Source organism: Aulonocara sp. 'chitande type north' Nkhata Bay, linkage group LG7 (assembly GCF_057382095.1).
Source record: "Aulonocara sp. 'chitande type north' Nkhata Bay isolate Kocher_YH1m ecotype deep benthic linkage group LG7, A_spYH_male_GT1.1, whole genome shotgun sequence".
Taxonomy (NCBI): Eukaryota; Metazoa; Chordata; class Actinopteri; order Cichliformes; family Cichlidae; genus Aulonocara; species Aulonocara sp. 'chitande type north' Nkhata Bay.
Window position 1 is genome coordinate 49267904 of NC_141350.1, and position 23084 is coordinate 49290987.

At 37.6% G+C, this 23084-nt stretch overlaps 2 protein-coding genes and 1 pseudogene across 3 annotated transcripts; 1 reads left to right on the plus strand and 2 right to left on the minus strand.

Annotated features, from left to right (window-relative positions):
* The first annotated feature begins 5274 nt into the window (after positions 1–5274).
* On the plus strand, positions 5275–6682 carry grp (gastrin-releasing peptide). The gene is made up of 3 exons (XM_086300991.1): positions 5275–5609; positions 6102–6313; positions 6404–6682. The coding sequence occupies exons 1-3, from the start codon at positions 5456–5458 to the stop codon at positions 6455–6457; spliced, it is 420 nt and encodes a 139-aa protein (XP_086157117.1). The 5' UTR covers positions 5275–5455; the 3' UTR covers positions 6458–6682.
* Positions 6683–7505: 823 nt separating this feature from the next.
* Positions 7506–10812, minus strand: rax (retina and anterior neural fold homeobox). The gene is made up of 3 exons (XM_086302569.1): positions 10155–10812; positions 9479–9714; positions 7506–8630 (listed from the first exon to the last, which is right to left on the minus strand). Exons 1-3 carry the CDS (start codon positions 10414–10416, stop codon positions 8181–8183), a joined length of 948 nt encoding a protein of 315 aa, XP_086158695.1. The 5' UTR covers positions 10417–10812; the 3' UTR covers positions 7506–8180.
* A 4420-nt stretch (positions 10813–15232) lies between these two features.
* Positions 15233–22525, minus strand: LOC147326078 (uncharacterized; annotated as a pseudogene). Its single transcript, XR_015130413.1, has 9 exons — positions 21347–22525; positions 19639–19779; positions 19360–19532; positions 18983–19119; positions 18345–18438; positions 17574–17898; positions 17312–17480; positions 16733–16857; positions 15233–16397 (listed from the first exon to the last, which is right to left on the minus strand). The product of XR_015130413.1 is annotated as an uncharacterized LOC147326078 (transcript).
* Positions 22526–23084: the final 559 nt, after the last annotated feature.

The following is a 23084-nucleotide window of genomic DNA, read 5'->3' on the forward strand; positions in this document are numbered from 1 at the left end:
AGTAATAATAATAATAATAATAATAATAATAATAACAATGATAAAGAAAAAATGAACAAACAAAATAATAAAGTATTAAATATTTAGAGAATTTAAGACAATTGTTGGTATTTACAGTTTGTGCAAAAACCTGTGCAATGAGCATTTAAGTGGCATTTGTTGAAGTGACAGTGTGCAGAGTAGTGAGTGTGTAATGGTGTGTGCAGAATGTCAGCAGTTCAAAAGCCTGGAGGCTTGTGGGTAGAAACTATCTCTGTGTCTGCTAGTGCGGGTCTGAATGCTGCTAAACTGCCTGCCGGACGGCAGGAGTGTGAAAAGTCTGTGGCTGCGGTGGCTGGGATCAGAGAGGATCCGCTGTGTTATACCAGACGAGACAAGGGAAGCAAAACTGAACCTCACCCACATGAGACAGGAGACTATCAAAATAAAACAGGAAATAACACACACTGAGTCCAGACCAAGACAACTTGACAAACAGACATGAAGCTATGACTGACAAAAGGATAAAACATAGATTATAACAGGAAAATTAAGGGACAAACTTCTTTGACTCATTTGATGACTTAGCGCAAGCCATCATGGCATTTGTATCAAAACAACCCACTGTAGGTTCCTTATGCAATAAAATGAAAGCAATATTGTGCTTTTGGCTTTCTGAAAAGATTTCAGAACTGTGACAAACACAAAGCAAACTGTTCATTTTAATGAACGCTGCCAAAAAGACCACCCTTTAAAAGTCAGTGTTCGTGACACCACTATCACACTGCTTAATGCGTCATATGACATGATGCTCACAGCTCAAAACTCATATTAAAATAATTATATACTAAGCTGAAAAAATACTATATAACAGTAATAACAAAAAATAGATTGTAGACTTATCAAACAAGTAAAATCAATAGTTTCATGCCTTTTGACATCACATATTATACTTATATTGCAACTCTTAGTTCAATCACAAATTTAGTCTTCTGTAAATTCACCCCACACTGCCATCTGCTGTTTAAAATCCCAACAAAGGGAGCGCAATATAGAGCTTTACAGTTGAATGTGTTAAGATTTTTTTTTTTTTATGATAAACATGGTAGGGTATGGCAACCTGTGGTGAAGAATTGCCTTTTATGCTTGAAAATTACTAGTAAAACTTTCAAAGTTCACTTTATTCTGTCACAACCTATAATTATTACTTTCCAAATACAAAATGCTGATTGATGTGGACAATTATTCTGTCAGAGAAGTCATTTAAGTTGGTTTAATTATGAGGCTGAAAATTAAAAAAAAGAAAGAAAAAAAAAGGTGACCTCTAGTATAAGTGATCAAATCCAGGCAATCAGACATGAGTAGGTGTTAGTGAATCGTTGAATGAGTTAATGAAAACCTCCTTCACTTCTCAGTGTGGGGTAATCCAAAGTTCATACTTTCACTAGGTGGTAATGTAATTTCATTATGTTTTTTTCATCTTGTTCCTTTTTTTGTTGGTAAAATGTTCCAAGTGAGCAGTTACAGTAAAAAAGGTGAAAGTGATAAATTAAACTATGGCTTTATGAATGATTTTACAGAATAACCTCCAACTGAACCTTGTATTTCTTGCATCTTGCATATTCCTGGTCTTTTTTTTACATTTTTCTTTCTGTTACATGAGCTTGTTTTCTTCCATAAAAATAAACCAACAAATATTTGATAAGACGCTGCACTGCGCGTCCTATCTGTCGCTGCCCTTTAAACATAGGTGACTCATCCTGCTTTGTTAAGGTCATTCTTGAACGAGGATATGATATTAGAAGCCATACGCACTCGAATTTTCTGCTGGGTTGTGTGTGGACTTATCCAGGTGGAACCCTTAGTCTTTTCAACACAAAACTGTATTTCCCTGCATGGAGTCCTTATCTGTCCTCATCATTTCTGTACCTCCAGCAATCTGTATGTCAATAAAGTCATGAAAGGGATCAGTCAAGCACGAGAATTTCACACGGGTACATACGTGGGTGCCTCACTGTGTTTGAGGACTGCCTAATTCACACTGCTGACCTTTCCGTGCTCTGCAATAAAGTGTGCCAATAAATTAGTTGGACTCTTCATTAACAAGATGGCAGATGTAAGTAAGCACACAACAGGTGTCAAAATATTCATCACTCTTATTCATGGCATCTTGTAAGAGCCGTTGGTTTTATTTCATGTGTGTGCATAATTTTCTGTGATTTGAAAATAAAGCGATAGTTACAAATTGTTAACATGCAGAAAACGTGAAGACAATTCGGTGTTGTGCAAAAGGAAGAAGTAAAAGTTGAAGGATTTCCTCCTATGTTTTAGCACACAGTTACTAATCTTGTGTTAGAGTAGTGTGCGTTTTGTGCTGCTGTATTTGGCTCCAGTTGCTTGTGAAAATAATTCCTATATTTGCATTTCAGCACATTCCTTTGCTTTACTTTTGGATTGTATTTACATTTCAAGGAAATTCCCTTGAAAATATAATATTTTTTAACACGTTTTAAATTTACAATTTTTTAAAAAAAATTTAAAAGTGTGTGATGTGTCAAATAACTGTGATCTGAGTATTGACCAAACTAACCGATTACTACAAGCAAGCAACCCTAATCTGGTAAAAGCTGTAATTTAATATTGTAGGTCTAAATAAATGCAGTTTTGAAGCACTAGGGGAAAAAAATCTTCAAACAGTAACCAAATGAAAACACCCCTCCCTACACATAAGGAGTTTTCCTCGGTTACAGGTGGTAATAGGAGTCATGGATAGCCATTATTTATTTTTTGTGAGCTGTTTTTGTTTTTTGTTTTTTTTGCATCAGCATGTTTGTATTTTATGCCGCCACAACTTAGAAATTGCTCTATATACTATTTAGACTATTGAAGTAACTTTTTTCATTGGGAGTTTGTGATGCAGAACTCCCAGAGTAGGAGCCACTGGCATAATCTATTATGGGCCAATACTTACAGAGAAATCTTTCTAATGACCAGCAGGGGGCAGTTTCTCTTACTCTGAAAAAAAAAACAAGTCTCATTGTATAGACTGTGTACAACACATATAACTGTGTATAACAGTTCTCACATGTGATGTACTTTATTACCCGAGTAATAGCGCTCTCTGAGGTAAGAAATATTATTAACATAATATCCTGCTTTCTGGGGTTATTGTAAAAACTGTATACTTGAGGCATGAAGAACGCTGCCATATTGGAAAATACAGATTTATGGTGTCTTTTTATGTCATTCTTATACAGAGAGAAGGTTTCTGGGAATTTAAACAGTGCAGAGCCCATGGAGATGTGTTGTCCTCCAAGAAAACAATAGCGCATTCCAGCAGACAACTGCAACTTGTAGATCTGCATCTGCAAAGCTATGGGTAGCAATAAAGGCGGTATGCTGGAGCCTTAACACGCTTGGCTAAGTGAGGCTACAGTAACAATGAAGTTGCAATGTAAATGCCTTTGGTTGTTGTAACAAGGAGCAGGTCTGCAACCACTTGCAGTCACTTGCAAGTTACTTTGGTCACTTTAAAGATGACATAAGATGAAATCAGCCTGCTATAATTTTCTGACTTGAATAATGCCATGTTGGCAGTTACATGGTGTCTGTGATAATATGGCGAGTAACTGTGATAAATAAGGGAATATTGCAAATCTGTTGTTTTCTGTTGCAGAATTGTTGCCCTCCTACACAGAAATTCACATTAATTGCTGACATTCAGAGACCAGTGAGAAATGTGTAGATTTAAAACAGAAATGTAGAAATTGCTCCACAAATAGCAAAGTATTTACTGCAAGAATTCAGCTGCACTTTAACTGCAAAGCAACACAGGCACTGGACAACCTTTGAAGACAGGCTGCTACCCACCGGGCAACATGTTACGTCACCCTTTGATCAAAAGTTGCCTGCTGCAAGTACCTGCATTTGGCTTGCAAGACCAAATAAATAAATAAATAATAACAAATGCAATGCATTGGCCAACTGGGCAACCAATGATTTTTCACAGCCCATGTATTTTGACTGTACTGTGACATGTGACATGTTCACATGTGTATTTGAGGTCATATGCGTGTGAAAGTTACCAATCACAGAAAGGAAAGCACTTTTATGTTATGAGGATTGAACTTTGAGGGCGAACATACCTGCAGAAGTCTTCCAACACTTGCTAAGTGGAAAATGTCCCACTAACGTGGCAGAAACTTTTCAGAGTGTGTGATTTACCCCCGCCTGCTGTCACTTGGCAGTAGCATCAAAAACATGTGAATCAAACAGTAATATGTAATACTCTTATTCATATTTGTGCCGGTAGTGGAGCGTAACCAAGTGTTAAAACATTGAAAACTGTGCTTTGGAGCCAACTTTTGTGCATTTATTCTCTGATGTTTATGTTTATTTGGACTTCTTCGTCTTCGTGGTACACTCCATTGGTGTTTCATGTCCCCTTAAAGACAACATTTCAGCTAATCAGTTTTTCAGACGTGCACAAAGGACACCAGCGGGGAACATTGAATTCCCCTTAACAGTTTATAGGCAGACCTTTACATGTGAAATATTGCTTGCTTATGAATGTTTAATTTCGGTTTGACAGAATCTGAGCAAACAATTTCAGCCACGAAGCGTTGTTTTAAGCAGAAAAAGTGAGTTTAATTCAATTTTACACTGATTTCTAAGAACTGTCCATTATTATCATCACAGTCATGAAAAGTGTTTTGGGCAAAGGCCTAATGATTTTCATATTCAGGCTTTTTTTCTGCTACTATCTGCTTCTTTGGATCAAGATTTCAGCTTGCATACAATGCATTTCCAAATCTGCATATGAAGTACAAATAACTCCAACAGATCAGTCGTGATGTATCATTTAAATAAAACACATAAAATGTATGGATTTTCCCTAAAATGAGCCACTCAGTGGAAATGACTCATTTCTTTTACGTGAAAACCTCCCTATTTCATTTTGTTAGTATTATTTTTTTATATAGTGTAATGTACATGTAAATGACCCAAAGAGTTCTTCAGTCACAGCTTTTCCTCACATGCTTATTGAGACAGAGGCAATTACTGAGGTCTCGTCCATCCGCGTGAAATGACGTTGACATCTTCTGCAATCACCCAGCAATCTCTGGGCAAACAATAGCGATCGATAATTACAGAGTATAGATGATAATTTGTCATCATCACTTTCTCATTTTGGCACCAGCGTCGGGCTACTTAAGACACCCACTGACGTACGGCTGTGTCAGGAGGGGCATTTAACTTTGAACCGTTAGCCATTCTTATCAAAGGCGCCGGGAGTGGAACCTCAGCAGGTTTGCAACTGGACAGCTGTTTCCAAACTTATCGGCTCACGCGAATAAAAAACGAGTATGGTGGAGATCTTCTAAAGATAGATCAAGCCGATTAACTGTAACTTAAGGACTAACATACGTTGGGTGTTTTGTTTTTGTTTATATTTACGTTTATATTTTCCGACAACATGGGCGGAGAGTGCTTATGGTATTCATGGACTTGCAGACCCGTGTGGCCAGTTCTTATTATTCTGGCTACTGTACCGTGTATTTTGAACTGCTCAGAGAGCCCTGCAGCAGTTGTTGGGAAAATGTATCCACGAGGCAATCACTGGGCAGTAGGTAAGGAAACCGTCACACAATCTGCTAAAAAAGTATTTCGTGCAGGCAAGTTAATATTACTTTTTGTTCTATGTATTTGGCGATTATATCGCAAGGTTCGCAGGACTGTTCACTCTTCGAAACAAATACTCATATTGATAATAGCCTATTTATTACAATTGTAATAACCCCAGGTCACTTCAAATCATTCATTTGTTTTCTGTTGTTATAAATAAGTATGTTTTAGTCATTCTCTGCTGCTAAGTTATATATACTGCTGCTGCTATATATATATATATATATATATATATATATATATATATATATATATATATATATATATATATATATATATATATATATATATATATATATTATAAGTTACACCAGGAGGAATGAGCACTTTGCAGTGAGAAAAAAAATGCTTTGCACACATCTACACTTGATTGCAGTGTAATTTCAGAAGATGCTCTAGATTCTTCAGAATGCTACCTTTTATTTCCAACTTCCCAGGTCACTTGATGGGAAAGAAGAGCATAGAGGAGGAGCAGGAGGTAAACCCTGACAGGGACTACCTGACAGCCCTAAAACCAGCCCGGCTCACACAGCATCTAATGCAGGCTCTGATGCAACCAGAGAATCCAAATCAGATGATGCCTCAAACTGCAGACAGGCTGCTTCAGCGCCACTGGAGAGAAGAAGACAAAGAAAAATATCTGGCAGAGGTATGTGTGTGGAACAGATCCTCAATTATCAAGTGATCCAATGTTACGTCTAATCATGTGTACATTTCCAATGTAATTACTACTTTATAGATGTCAGACCTGCTTCTTCTGGCTTTGAAACTGCAAGACAGTGACTCCACCTGAATGCAAGATGAATTTCTGTTTTTTAAAAACAATCATCATTATCAACTTAAAGTACTCTATAATCACATATCCACACTGTGTATTTTATTCTGCTGTAACAGATTGTTTGTTTCATCACTAATCTTGGTTTCCTGTATGCATATCATGCAGCGTTTTGATTGCTGAACGATCTGACAAGGTTGTGTTACATAAGCTGAGAATCTGAAATAAAATGGGCATTGTGATAACTGCACTGTGGATGTCAAAGCATGCTTTGCATGTCAGAAGTGTCCTTTGCCGTTTTTTCTTTTTTTCTGAAATTGTTAGCGCTTTTGAGATTTACTTCACCAGTACAGTAACCAGTTTGTACCACTAGGTGTCGCACAGCGTCAATCTAAGAGTGCTTTCATTTCCAGCAAATAATCAGGTGGATTGTAAAATGTTGACATAATCACGACTGCAGACGAAAATGGATGATCACACTTTCTCATTAGAAGGAAAAAACGCACAAGCACAAAAACGCAGAGATACCAGCCGTGTGCGTGTGTTTGTGCGTGTGTTTGTGTGAGTGTGTCTGTGTGTGTGTGTGTGTGCGTGTGTTTGTGTGAGTGTGTTTTGCGTAGTTGGATTAATGATAATTATCATCCCTCTGGAGTTGCAGACAGAAGGAAGTGCTAATTGCAGCAATTTGGTTTACACACACACACACACACACACACACACACACACACACACACACACACACAGTTTTCTCTTAAAGCCAGAGGAAAGTTTTCACTCTGCTTCTTTTTCACTCATTTGTTAAGGATGATTGGCAAACAATAGAAGTACAAGCCACTTTCACCCCCATTATGGGTTTAATCCCAGGAGCGAATGGGATAAAGTTTACAGGAGTTAATGAGGAGGAAATAAGTGGGTTGAGGGACTCATTCTCCTAAACGGAGAGAGAAAGTGGGCGAGTTTAAGCCTGTTGCATGTAACAAACCTGCCATATGTTTTTTTTTTAATAATTCAGAAGCATGAATATACTTAGATTCACAGCAGGAATGTTTTTTATTTAAATAATGCAGCTCCCTGGGTCTACTGACCTTTCACCGCTGTACCGGGCTAATTTTTAACATTTTCCATATAACATGTGCAGATTTTTTTTATCTTTACACAAGTGTGATACTGAAGACACCTCTGCAGGTAATGAATGCATTTCCTGATGGAAACTTAATCTACCATCATTTCATTCTGTCAGACATCTCAAATTACGCATGAAAACGGGAGAAATCGTAAATTTGTTAATGTATTTGTACACAAACAATTTATTGCATAAGGAAAGTAATCCCATTTGATACATTTATTTTATGATTCAGACTCAGAAACAAGTAAAGATTTAAAATGCTCCTTTTATCCATTTACAAGAGGAAGCATAAACAGGCATTGGTGAGTTTTCAGTAGGCTCTGTACTTGTTCTATTGGCAGTAACACTGGATGAGATGCGGACTGGGCTGGCTGATACAATGAAACAATTTAGAGTGAAGACAAAGGAGAAGAGACGGCTTCATATTTACAGGAATTTCACATAAAGTGTCACAATTTTTCCACAAAGTTGTACGTGTGGATGTCTTGAATTCCAAAGGGCAGCTCGAGTTGTCAGTCTTTAAAAAAAAAATACAATCCCATCATGAAAATGAAGCCAGATTTCTCCAAAAAGATTCATCATGATGTGTTCAGGGGTCTTAAAGTCCACCCAGCATCACCATGTCTTCCCAATAGACTGAATGTGCTCCTTAGCCTTCATCCTCAGTGAAGCAATACTGGAGTTCCTCGGATCAGCTGAGCACTGGTATGCCGGGGGCGGCAGGCACATAGAGCTGATGTGAGGCAGGTGAGAGCTGTGTCCCAGGGCTGGGGAGTTGAGGAAGGATGAAGGCAAGGAAGAGGGCAGGGGCGGAGGAGGAGAAGGCGTGTAAGGGCCTGGGAGGCCTTGCGAGTTGCTGACGAAGCCCGAGAGCGACTGCAGCGAAGTGGAGGTGGTGATCGGGGTGGAGAGCCAGGGCTCCAGCTGCAGCCCAGAGCCCAGAGAGCTGGTGGGAGAACGACTGAAAGAGAGCAAAGACGAGGAAGGGGTATCCTGAAGCTTGATGGAGCTCACCTCCAGCTTCTCCTGTCGACGCCACTTGGCTCGCCGGTTTTGGAACCAAACCTGAAAATATAAAGATTTTTTTTTAATCATCTGTCTATCTTGATAAAACATTTCCCTAAAAGTTTGATTTATACCCGAAAAAGGAATGACGTCTATGAATCGACCCAGCAGCCAGTAGAAAAGCAGAAAAACACAACTTTTAGGCCCATAATCAGTCATAAATGTAAACTGTAACCTCTATAATTTAGAATGTGAAATAAAATACTGCAGGAAAGCATTTGAACATGAGTGCAGAAGAAAGGAATTAAATATAGTGTCAGTGGAAACTTTTTGATTCCAGCACTTGGCTTGAGCTGTGTCGCTGCACAAACAATAAAGTGAAACTGATTTAGAAATGGATTCAAATTCCATTTTTCAAATTTCTTTTAAATGTTTAAAAAATAAATAAAGACAAGTTCAACATTTATTTATTAATTATTTTGTTTAATTTTATAAATTTGATTCCTATTTCGCTTGGTTACAATTCAAACAAATAAATAAGCATTTCCTCTTAGATAAAAAAAAATCCACTGTGGTTACTTTTATTATACATTTATGATCGTTTTAATATTCCATCATATTTACCATATTTATGATCTTATATTGATCATAGGCATGAAAAAGTAATTTTTTGCAAATCAAACGAACACGTCGTTTCTCTACATTTCTAAAAGATAATATAAATATTCAGAAATATATAATAAATATATTAAATTTAATCTAAAAAGGTCTAAAAAAAATAATTTCTTTAGCCTTATAAGCATAGGAACCGTCATCATTATGGTTTGACTTACAGGCCTAACGGTCTTCAATATAATAAAAGGTACTTGCAATAAAATAAAACAAGTGGTTTTGCTTCGGGGACATACCTGCACCCGGACCTCGGGCAGGTTCACTTTCAAGGCCAGCTCCTCTCTGCTGTACACGTCCGGGTAGTGGGACTTGTCGAAAGCTCTCTCTAGTTCGTGGAGTTGGAAGGTGGTGAAGGTGGTCCGGTTCCGTCGGTGCTTCTTCTTGTGGCTTTCGTCGTCGGACAGTTTGCCGTCTCTGTCCGGTGAGTCCGGGCACACGGAGGCTTCGCCGGTGCTGCTGCCACAGCACACACCTGTGAGGAGTGGAGGCGGTGGAAGAAGTCAAACACCGGGACTGGAAGTTTTAGCCGAGTTAAAATTCGCTTTTCAAAATAAAATGGTAACTCCACTTTTTCCAGTCCAGTGTGGCTTTTATTAAAAAAATTATTTTACTTTTTTTTCTTAGATTTGTTTAAAATTTTTAATGTATTTATTTAAACATTCATTATTTCATTTGTATTTTTGTATCTCTCCTTTAAAAAAAGAAAATAACCTTTTAGACATTTGCACCAATATAAAATACATTTTGATTTCCTTCTGGGTAAAAACCGAATTCAAAGTGTTACTTTATCTGGAGTTTAAACAACTTTAATCCAAACTAAACCACAGGATGTCTGCATATTTTCAGCATACTGTTTTTGCACTCAGATTGACTGACGCGGGACTAAATGTGAAGAAAACCGAATTTACTTACTGTCACAACTTTCCGAGTAATGGTTTTTTTTCGTTTGGCTCACTATCCCATTCCCGTTGCGCTCAGCATCTTTGACCTGGACTCTTTCCATTACGTTATAGGAGGCTGACTTGTGGAATATGGTGTCTTCTTTAAATCCCAGTATAGCCTCTATGCTGTGGACTGTGGACGGGTTGCTCCCCGGGTTCTGGACGCAGCGTGCGGAGGGAGACATGCGCTCATCCATCATCATTACTTGGGTAGTTGATCCAAGAAGCCACATTGGTTGATAAGTCCAGAAAAAATATCCAAAAGTAAAATAATAATAATAATAATAACAAAACACTCTGACTTCTTCACAGATAATATTACCCCTTTTGATAAAGTTGTAGCTCAATGTCGGGCGACGTTGGAAAACTTGCGCACAACACCCAGGTATCTTGCTCGGTGGTTGTGGAGCATCTTCGGAGCCGGCTTTTAAAGTAGCTCTGAGACCCCCTGCTCATGCGGCACCCCCGCTGCACGTCATAGAGGGGACGTCCTGTTGGATTTGGCCCTGCTGGATTTAGGGGTGGCAGTGCGACGACCACTGCGGGCACCAGCCTCCACACCCTCCCTAACTCCTCCCCGTCACAAGTGCATGAGTCGGTGCTGGCTCTAAACCTACTTACATAAATCTTAAAACCATCTTTCCACTCCTCCAGATGTCATGTTCATGTCAGTCTGTGGGGAGGGGGAAAGAGAGGGAAGCTTAGGCCCACAGATTTAGGTACAACAAAATCATAATTACAAGATTTCTGGTGAGGACAAGGATTGCAAGATGGCAGCTTAATATTTAATCAAAGCGTCAAGATATTGTTGCCAAAAATGAAGAGACGTCCCCTTCAGTTTAAAGATTATTTGCTTTTTTGACCCAAAGAAAAGGTCATGCACCAACTGACACACGACTGAAAGCAACTTAAATTATTTAATACACTCATTAAAAACCAATAAAAGCGCTTAATGATTTGTCAACAAGGTTCATTTTAAAAACGGCTTCCTGCAAGTGTCGAGTCAAAGAGGTTAACAAAGCCCAAACAATAACATATTTGTGCTATAGCCACTTAACGGCAAACAAAGATTGACAGCAGTGTGGTAATCCTGCTTAAGGGGATTACATTATTTTACTCAAAAGAGTTAAAACCCCTAAAACTATTTAGCTTTTCCTAATTAAAGAAGGTGACCTTATCCTTTGTTTGCCACAGAGACGAGGGGGCACAAAAACAGAGAGAGATGCAAACGGGGGAAAAAGACAACTGCCAGCAAAACTTTTACAGAAGATGCTGTCAGTGTTTTGTTGCACACACGATGCTATCATATAAGACAGATTGCAACTTGCAGATAATGATCTTCGATTATGTTTTTGTCCAAAAGACTAAACCCTTAAGCCAAGAGACAGAAGTGCAGGGCTCACAAGTTTAAATGTCAGTTAACAGTGATAGCTGTTTGGAAAAGGGGTTTTTAGAGACATGTGCAGCCCACATATCGCTAAAAGTCGTCCTCTGTTTTTTGTTTCACGTCTGTGTGGTCTGTTGCTCATCAAAGAGGCCTAAATCTACTAAATGTCATCAAAAATCAAACCAAAACAAAACCCTGATCTTTTCAGATTATTCTAAATTAGAGATTGAAATTTGAACTTCTTGAGGGAGGGGGAGTGAGAGGAAGATTGATACCCCTCTCACATCTGTATTGTAAATATCCAGAAGCCAAATATTTAGCATGAAAACTGTAAACAGGAGAAAACAGCCCAGCTTCTGTACAAAACATTTACTTACATCTAATTAAAGCAAATCCAAAACCTGGTAATTTTGTGGTTTTATATTTGGTTATAAAACTGACAAAGGGGTCAGTAAAAACAGAGGTACTGGTAGACTGAGTAACATTAACGTCTCATATTGTTGACCCAACTTTGCCCGAACTGTTTGTTAGTGATATCAGTCTCCTCGCTCTCATCAGCTCTCAATAAGAAAGCAACATTTTTTTTCTTAACTTTGATGCTACTGTAATTCAGCTGGTTAAGGAAACAACCTATACAGGGAGTGCAGAATTATTAGGCAAGTTGTATTTTTGAGGAATAATTTTATTATTGAACAACAACCATGTTCTCAATGAACCCAAAAAACTCATTAATATCAAAGCTGAATGTTTTTGGAAGTAGTTTTTAGTTTGTTTTTAGTTTTAGCTATTTTAGGGGGATATCTGTGTGTGCAGGTGACTATTACTGTGCATAATTATTAGGCAACTTAACAAAAAACAAATATATACCCATTTCAATTATTTATTTTTACCAGTGAAACCAATATAACATCTCCACATTCACAAATATACATTTCTGACATTCAAAAACAAAACAAAAACAAATCAGCGACCAATATAGCCACCTTTCTTTGCAAGGACACTCAAAAGCCTGCCATCCATGGATTCTGTCAGTGTTGTGATCTGTTCACCATCAACATTGCGTGCAGCAGCAACCACAGCCTCCCAGACACTGTTCAGAGAGGTGTACTGTTTTCCCTCCTTGTAAATCTCACATTTGATGATGGACCACAGGTTCTCAATGGGGTTCAGATCAGGTGAACAAGGAGGCCATGTCATTAGTTTTTCTTCTTTTATACCCTTTCTTGCCAGCCACGCTGTGGAGTACTTGGACGCGTGTGATGGAGCATTGTCCTGCATGAAAATCATGTTTTTCTTGAAGGATGCAGACTTCTTCCTGTACCACTGCTTGAAGAAGGTGTCTTCCAGAAACTGGCAGTAGGACTGGGAGTTGAGCTTGACTCCATCCTCAACCCAAAAAGGCCCCACAAGCTCATCTTTGATGATACCAGCCCAAACCAGTACTCCACCTCCACCTTGCTGGCGTCTGAGTCAGACTGGAGCTCTCTGCCCTTTACCAATCCAGCCACGGGCCCATCCATCTGGCCCATCAAGACTCACTCTCATTTCATCAGTCCATAAAACCTTAGAAAAACCAGTCTTGAGATATTTCTTGGCCCAGTCTTGACGTTTCAGCTTGTGCGTCTTGTTCAGTGGTGGTCGTCTTTCAGCCTTTCTTACGTTGGCCATGTCTCTGAGTATTGCACACCTTGTGCTTTTGGGCACTCCAGTGATGTTGCAGCTCTGAAATATGGCCAAACTGGTGGCAAGTGGCATCTTGGCAGCTGCACGCTTGACTTTTCTCAGTTCATGGGCAGTTATTTTGCTCCTTGGTTTTTCCACACGCTTCTTGCGACCCTGTTGACTATTTTGAATGAAACGCTTGATTGTTCGATGATCACGCTTCAGAAGCTTTGCAATTTTGAGACTGCTGCATCCCTCTGCAAGATATCTCACTATTTTTGACTTTTCTGAGCCTGTCAAGTCCTTCTTTTGACCCATTTTGCCAAAGGAAAGGACGTTGCCTAATAATTATGCACACCTGATATAGGGTGTTGATGTCATTAGACCACACCCCTTCTCATTACAGAGATGCACATCACCTAATATGCTTAATTGGTAGTAGGCTTTCGAGCCTATACAGCTTGGAGTAAGACAACATGCATGAAGAGGATGATGTGGACAAAATACTCATTTGCCTAATAATTCTGCACTCCCTGTATACCAAAGGCTATTATCCTCACTACAGTACCTTGGGTTTGAGTGTCCCCTGCTTGTTTCCCTCTTCACTCTCCTCCTCTACCTTCTTGCTTACTTTACTCTATTAAAAACAAAAGCAAAAAGGCCCCAAAAAGCTAAAAATAAACATAACTGTTACATGATAAGGACAGAACCGTATGAAAAACACACATTGTTGATGTGTGTAAATGATGTGATACCCCATGTAGGATTGTACTTTAGCATTTCATTTATTAATCCATTTATGTACTGTGAAGAAATAAAACAATACTGAAAAACCAGATGGTGTATGATTTAGATTTTACTTTGTTGGAAATTAATTCCCAAGTTTAAGCATGGCTTGGGGATACAGTCAAATGGATAGGTACAAAGTACAATATTTAAATAGTTTAGTTGAAAAGCTTATGCTTCTTCCTGCTCCTTTTTGAACATGGACGTTATTTGGAGTTGCGGTTGCTTGTTTTCCTTTTGTTTGCTTTGTTCATTTGTCTCTTTTAATTCTATTTTTTTTTATACTTTTTCAACATGTTCAAAATAAAGATTCAATCAATCAATCAATCAATCAATCAATCATTATTCTAGATAGAAAAATACAACAGTGGGTAAGGGGAAAACCATAAGTTCTACAAGGTAATAATATCTTGAATAATGAATTAATAATAAACATTACCATTATTTTGTCTGTGTTTTTGGTGAATTTGAGTTTGACTTTTAGTGATGCTTTTCTGATTTTAACTTTACACTAAATGCACTTTATTAAATTAAAACTGTCCCAAGAGCTCCACTGCAGGTCCAGTGTAACAAGTGGTTTAACAATAGGTTTACTGTGATGACTTCCATCCATCTGATGTGTAGAAAAGTAAAGATTTACATTATGCTCATCCTGACCAATGCTGTGACCTTCTGGGGAATAATTAAAAGCCTTGACTTATTAATAAAGGGTTTCTGTTGCCACAGTGCATCAGTGAGCATAACTAAACTATTATGGCGCTGGTACACAGCAAAATCGCCAGTGTTAAATTGACACCGTGAGTGTTAAATTTAACACTAGAAAAGTGTCTATATGTGTCCACTCTTTTGAGTGTTAAATTAACACTTTTCAAAGTGTTATATTTTTAACAATGACCTAGTGTTATTCTAACACTGTACAGAGTTAAAGATTAACACTGACTAACACTGACCAGTGTCAACAATATTCTACACTGGTGTTAAGTGTTAAAAAGTAACACCAAATAGTGTTGGTAGTACTTTACACTAGCCCTGGTGTTTAAAAATTTAACACTGAATAGTGTTGATTGTCTAACACTAACACTAGTGTCAGGCAAATCATCAATACTAGCCAGATTACAATAAACTCCCATTAATCTCTGATATCTCTACTGCTACAATTAATTAAAATGTATTCACAGCTACAGACACTCTACCCATTAAAAGAAACAACAGGACAGTGTTCAAAATACTCTGTATTCAAACAGCAGATACACCACAAATAAACAGCGCATAAATATATACAAAACTAGAATATTGGACAATCTACATTTTGTCATTAGTGTCATTTGAAAATAGCCCATTGTAAGGTCTATAATACACCACATTATCTACACAGATCAGTGCAACAGCATCCAGTTTATCCTCAATAACAAATGCATTTAAGTGACCATTGATCATTTCTTCGGTCTCCATATTACTTAGAGCATGCACAAGCAGCTTTAAGGACATCAAAACACACACAGGAAAACATGCTCTACAGGTTCAACTATTTTCCATTTTTGCTCAAAATGTCTCATCCTTTTAGATTCTGTTAAGATATGAGAATGGGTTTTCAAGCTGATCAAAACATTCAACTTTTCCGAGGTTTCTCTTGATGACAAACATTCAACAACAGATTGTTTTGCATGTGCAATGACGCATGTCATTAACACTTTCCTCCAATGAACCAACTAAACACTGCACAGTACTTTCAGAACTCCTGAGGATTGTAGTTGAGAAATAACAGTCCTATACATGTCCTGTCACAAGATGAGCCACATTTACAGGCTGTGAAACAAAGGTTCTATCATAAGGTGCAGGCTCAAAATAAAAATTACTGATGACCTCTGAGTCAACAAAGTCTCCACGTGCTTTGAAGAGGTGTTGCTTGTAAAAGATAAATTAATATCTAGGCTGTCCAAAGCTCAAAAGTAAAAACGTTGCTGGAACTTGACATGTCTAAATAACACTGAGCAACTTGTGTGGTGTATCTTGCAAAAGTAACACAAGAACAGTCAAAGTACTGTATAGTCGATGTCTTTAGACTGTACTGTGAAGAATTCTTGCTCTGATTTCCCTGACCCGAGGACTCTCCTTCACGCTGCCAACATCAATGCCATACACGGTGGTCTGGATGAATGTGTAGAAGTTGTGCAATGCTTCGTCATAGGACACGGCAAATACAAAATGTGCCTTGAAAAGCTCGTCAAAAGCTGCAACTCCCGTCTGCGTCACACAGGGAATGACCTTTTGATCTAGGACAATGTAGAAAGTCTGGATGATGTTCTTTCTTTCTCCAACACACAGGAGGAATGGCTGAGTGGGGCCAGCCTTAAGAAAAGTCTCCATGCTACCTCCCACCTGAGGGAGTGAAAGAAACCAAATGATTCACATTAAACAAAATTGGTAATCGGATGTTGAGTGGCAGTGCTGCCTAAAATTAAGACAATATTAAATATATTAATTATATTATTATATAAATATTAAAATGTTTTACTTCGGGCCCACAGTTATTTTTGTTCCAATGTGTAATTTTAGGTTTAATGGTAACAATAATGTGCCGGCGTTGCAACACCAAGCCTATCTGGCATAGATATATCTGCTGCACAGTGGAACTCCTTGCCCTCTTAAAACATCTGATAATCTTTTCTCATCAAAAGAGAAAGCTACTTTAACACATTTCTAAAAAATCATACCTTCATGAATTTCATTAGGTGGTGAGCAGCATCTAATGTGCTAATCTTTGAAGACTTCCTTCCCTTAGATGTTGGAGGTAACAAGTGAAGCAGCAAAAGAATGGCAGCCAACTCGCAGTCCCAAACTACAGAATAGGAATTAGGATAATCGCAATTACTGTCATTTTAAGGTCCACAGCAGTCATTTTGTCAGTGTTATTCAGTTTTGGATAACTGATAATTTTTCAAATAAAGCAGTTTTCCAATGTCTTCAGTATGGTATGAAAATTCATTTCAAGACACTTAAAATCTTCTGGCCACCAAGTGACGTAAATATTGAGTCATAACAATACTAACATTAAGTAACTTTTTTTTGTCAAACTTTAAATGCCATTAAAGTTTGTTTGTAAATTCCTTTTCATACCATACTGAAATGAACAGAAACTCAACGTAATTTATAAAATCGACAGCTGTATTCCAATTTGTTGTAAAGGTGCCAAAACATGTTTTGATTTAATAGTATGGTCCACCTAATATATTGTGCTGTGGGAATTGTGAAAATGCTGTAAAGACATGTGAAGTCTACCATCTCCAACTTACCACCCTCATCAGAGTCCCCCTGTGCAGAGACAAGCAGGTCATCCAATTCTGTACTCTGAGACAGATTTTTGCAATCTTTGATGATTCTTGGCTTGAAGAATGTTGGCCACTTTGCAAGGAATTTACCAGACACTTCCTCCCCAAACAGCATTGTGAAGTCTTGGTCAATCTGAAACACAAAATGTGACAATAGAAAGAACGCATTAACGAGCAAACAAACAAAGGAACCACACAGCTGTCAGTCAATCAGTTTATGCCTTACCAAGCCAGGTGTATCCAGAAATCTTGGGAAAAGGTCCAGGACAGAAGAAGCTGTGGCTGGATCTTGAATCACTTTTTGCCTATGTTGAAATGTCACTTTTCTCTTTGACAACTTTCATATCAGTCGAGTGCCTCATCACTGACATAGCTTCCTTGCATTCATCACCCGACAACTGTATCGCATTTGTTGCGAAGTTGCGAAGAGTCTTGGGGCTGTCTTGAAAAGCTGACTTTGATTTCTTCATCTCTTCAGTAGAGTTGCGCTGCACAGTTTTCAATCTCCATGCCAGGTAACCAGAACCACTCTGGTGATCATAGAAATGTTCCTGCCGAATTAAGAGCAAGAGAGATATTTATTCAATATTGATTACCTGCTACTCTGTTTGTAGCAAGTGAAGAAAACTCCTGACTGGTGGGATTGTTCAGTGCTACATGTCAAAAAGCCAGATATGGCATCATGCATTAGAGGTCTATTTAAATCAATTGTTACACAATGACATTTTTTTACATTTATTTATTTTGGGTCCATTAGGGAATAACTTGATAAACTGCCTGAATGACAGACTGACCTGAATTAGTCTTATCATATGATTTCTTTAACCACTCCATCAGAAAAGCCAACAACAAAATACTTTCACAGACCACTGACTGTCATATCTGCAGGTGTAGGCATTTATCACGTAAACCACAATCAAAAAAGTCTTAATTGCATAAAAACTGGGTCACAGACCCAGGACTATGACACTGACAGCATGTATGCATCATAACATACATAACCATTCTTTGAATCTGGGTCCTTCAAGTTTGGGAACAAGGTTGTAATCCCAAGTGCATACATAATGCGGACACTTACTGGTGGGATCCTCCTAAAAGGCAGATACAGAGAACACGAAAACTATCAATTATTTACCCCAACACAGATTCAAGTTCAATTATAAAATGTCAGCAACAAGAACAACATGTATCCAGGTGTATGATTTGAACTACCCAAACTACCTATCATCTGTAAATCATGACTGACCACATCACACACGTGACAGGTCTTTAAGAATAATGAAAATGAAGACTTGGATTATGCTCCACATGGACTATGACAATTTGATGCAGACATTTTCCTAATGTTTTGCTGTTGTCAACCATCCCTGTTAAGAAGCACTATATTCAGAAACTACAATAATGACAATGGAAAATAACATCACTCCATAACAAATTGTGACTTTCTTTTGAAACATTATCAATATGGGGTTAGCAACTAATGAAAACTATGATTGATTTGATTTAACTTAACAATGACTTCATGACATATAGAAGAATCTATTTAAGTGGTGCAATAATGGTAAACAACTAAAATTGCAGACAAAAAAAAAAAAAAACAAAACAAAGATTTTTCTTAATGTTTACATCACTTACCCATGACTCTCTACCATGTCTGCCACAAGGATGTTCACCATCCTTCTTCTTGTAGTATCAGAGAGGCAGTTTGTTTTCTCATATTCCTTAAATACTTGATCACCATCTGGCTTTGAATACAAGGCTGCTCTGATGATCTGAAATAACAATTGCAAGAAATTCATAGAAAGCACCTACCAGGTGGGTATAAAAATTATCAGCATCAACTGCTATAGCCTTTGCATTAATCACTACATCTTATTTAATCATGAGAGGGACCATTGTTTTGTTTTTATAATTTTTTTAATAATATTTTTAAAGATATTGAGTATTGGTACAAATGAACAGGTAATTGGCAATCTTAAGTTACAACATATCATATCCTGAAGATTACTTACATTTCTTGCAGTGTTGCTGTCAGGAGGTCCTTCAATTAACTGTCTTTTCCGAGCTTTGGTAGATTCGAGTATTATTGTTGTGTCTGAACCTGATGATGATCCTCCTGATGCAGGTGACGGTGACAACTCTAATGAAGATGTGTGATCTGAAGAAGACCCTGCAACACTGTTGTCTAACAATACAGACAGCCTCATAGATTTAAACATGATTACACCAACTATAAATTAGTAAATTTAACAACGCATTTTTAAATGAAACATACGGCTTAAACTTCTTACCACTGCATTCTTCAGTGAAGACACTGAAAGACACCTGAGATGACTTCAAAAGTTCATCAAATATGTCCGAATCCACTTCCACTCCCGCAGAATCCATCAGGACCAAATTGGTAGAACCTGGCAAACTGAATTTCACCAGCACTAAAAAAGAAACAATCAATAAAGTTCTATATGAATTTATAATTCATAAATCCGTGAATCACAGTTTTACTTTGACAATATTTATAAATTCTTTATTCATTCAATTACTAAAAGAATTATTCATTTAAATTAGCAATCAATGTAGTGAAGTAAACTTACAGTATTTGCCCTTGATCTGCAGTGAAGGCTTTGAGTAAAGTACAAGTAAATCAAAACAATACTTACATGAATAGTATATGAATAAATTTACTTAGTTACTTTTAATCACTACACTCAAATGACCTCCTTGCAAAAATTCGGAGTAATTGTAGGCATCGTCTGTCTTTGGTACCCTGACCCATTTGCTCATTCCCTTAAACTCGACAGGAACAAGCATATCGCCACCTTCCAAGAGTAGAACAAAACTGCATAACTGCACTGCAATACAGTAGTCTCTTGATAATCGCGGGGGTTAGTAGAAACCATATTTCTTTTTTATTATTTTTATATACTTTAAGCCATAAAAACTCTCCCTGCACTCTAACAAACCCTAATATAAAGAGGCAGAAAAATGCTTATTTTACCATGAAAAAAAACAATCTAAAAAAAGAAAAATGCCTTATTGTCACAGAAATGCATAACATATGAAATTACCATAATTAACAAGATGTAGGGGGCATACTCTAGTGTAAAAATCTTTCCATCTATACATACTCTCAGGGTAGCCTTAAGCATCCTAGTTCACCTAAGCCAGTGTCTCAAACTTCAATGAGCTATGGGCCACTGCCATCTCATTGGAGGGCCACTTTAGTGTTCAAGTAGTACAAAAAAAAAAATACAAAGAAACCACCCACAAATATTTCCCAAAATGCAGTTCCTCGTTAGTTTTTAAAATTTCAAATATTGTATAAGAAGGCAAAACCGCAAACTTGAACGCATTTTTCTCACTCCAAACTAACCGAAGCCTAGCTCCGCGGCTCTGAACCGTGGTTAAAAAAAAACAAAAAAAAAAACCTGGCTAATACGTCGGGTCCCGCGTCGGGCTCGTGGCCGCTAACTAGCTTTACTGTCAGCGAACACAGTGTACACTCGAGTATAAACAGCTTACTTACAACTGGGCTCGTCAGCCAGTCTTTTTGGCTGCAGTGGTTATTATATCTACATGCTTTCATCTTCCGTTTCTCGCGGGTAGCAACTCATACTTTCTCCCTCCCTCGCACTCAAACCGGGAGGGAGGGAGGGGGGAGTCCCACACGGGGCCGCGGGTTTGAGACCCCTGAACTAAGGATTTAGCAAGTTTAATTTGAAAATAAATAAAAGGCGTTTAGTAAAAACTGTGACATATATTAACAAGTAATATTCGTTATAGTCTGCCAACAGCCAGATTATGCTAAATGAATGCTAGGAAAGTAACTGGTACTTTGCAGTTTTAGCTAGCAGTAGCCCAGCTTAACAAAAAACAGTTAAAATTCAAATATGACACTTAAAGATAATGTATTTTGATACAAATACTATTGTTTTTACTAGTTATCATGTTACTTGTTCTAACATCAATCTAAAACTTAATATTTGACCGAATAAAACTTACCGCAGCAGCAAGAAAAAATGGCGACCGAAGATTCTGAAATGCGAAGCTCCACAGGAAATGAAGGCGTGGTCTAATTTAACACCCACAGTGTTAAAATGCAGTAACGACTAAAATCCACACTTACACTTTTCAGGAATCAACTCCCGATGTGTTATTTTAACTCGATTAAGTGTTGAACTAACTCGGAACTCTGTTGAAATCTACTAACACTGAAAAATCAACACTGGCATTTTTGCTGTGTAGGTAACTCTAATTAAGCTGCGAGTATACAGGAGAATGTTTTAAGCAACTAACAGAACTTCTGCTCCTGTTAATATTTTGTTAAACCTGCACTGGCTGCACTCATTGGTGAGTCAGTTTCTCTGTTTAGCACCTTAAGGAGCTAACAATTTCAAGTATTAAGCCGTTATGATTACCGGTAGCTAACTAGTGTTATTGTTTGCATTTATCCATTATTATTTCAGTGCTTTAACTCTTACCTTTAGCAATGTATATCAATACTCATGGGTAATCATATAATTTTTCATTATAACTGGTTATTTTTTTAGCAACAGTAAATTTTTCAATATAAGAAAAAGTATACTTTAACAGTGCATTGCTTGCTTTAAGCTAACTATGTTAGCTTAAACTGTTTAGCCATTACTTTTGCTAGCTCTTTAAATAGTTAGAAATGAAAATATTTTCATTCTTAAATCTCCATTTGTTTCACACTTTACAAGCATGTCTGCAAGCATGTTTATGCTGCAAAGGTTTTGTTGGCTGAATGGAGGTGTTATGGAAATATTCCAAGCTAGTACTTCCTTGTTCTGTAAAAGGAGAATTGGATAGTTGGTTTTTCAAAACCTGAGTTTGTCCTCTCATCTGGAGAGAAAGAGAGGAGGACGGCACAGGCTGACAACCTTGGCTGTGCTGATCCTATTAGACGTAATCTCCAGACTTTACAAATCCACATCTTGGGTTCATGTGAAACTCCTAAGGTTGTGACTCCCTGTCCCCCCAGCCCCCATCCTTTTCTGCCTTATAGTTCCAAACTGTTTGGATAATGCCCAATTAAATTAAGACCTATTTATTTACTTACTGTATTAGTCCTGATTCAGTAGATGGGATTATAGTTACTTAATCTTAAATATTTGATGTCTGTACAACAGAATTTCTGCTTGGCTCACCAGTTTAAAAGCCACTAAATCTGATTGTAAAATCACATTACCATACACAGTACATTCATAACAAGGTGTTTCCATTTAAATTGCTGCACATAACTGACACATAAAAAAGTCAGATATTTGAGAAGATATTTCAAGCTTAACAATGCAAACCAAGACATTACTTGTATTCCACACATGTCTTTATTTGAAGTTTTCTCAGTGTAGCCACCATGTGTGTTTTAAGCGTTTATGAGCATTGCTTTTATTGTAATGATTTTGAAATTACAGTTTGTGCAAATCTGCAAACGTCTCCGCAAATGTGTCAGACACAACAGTTTTTATTACAACTATAATGTCAAAACTTGTAAAGATCACCTTTTGTAGTAACACCGACAGAAAAAAAGACTACATTTCATTAGTTCAACACCATATACAAAAGAAAAAAAATAATCTAGAATCACCATGAAACCAAAAGGAAAGTGGAAATACGCAGACAGGATTGGTTTAATAAGTCTTGGTTATTTTAATGAACCGCAAAACAATTTTAGAGATTGAACATTTAAATTTTTTGATAAACAGAGAAAAATATAATA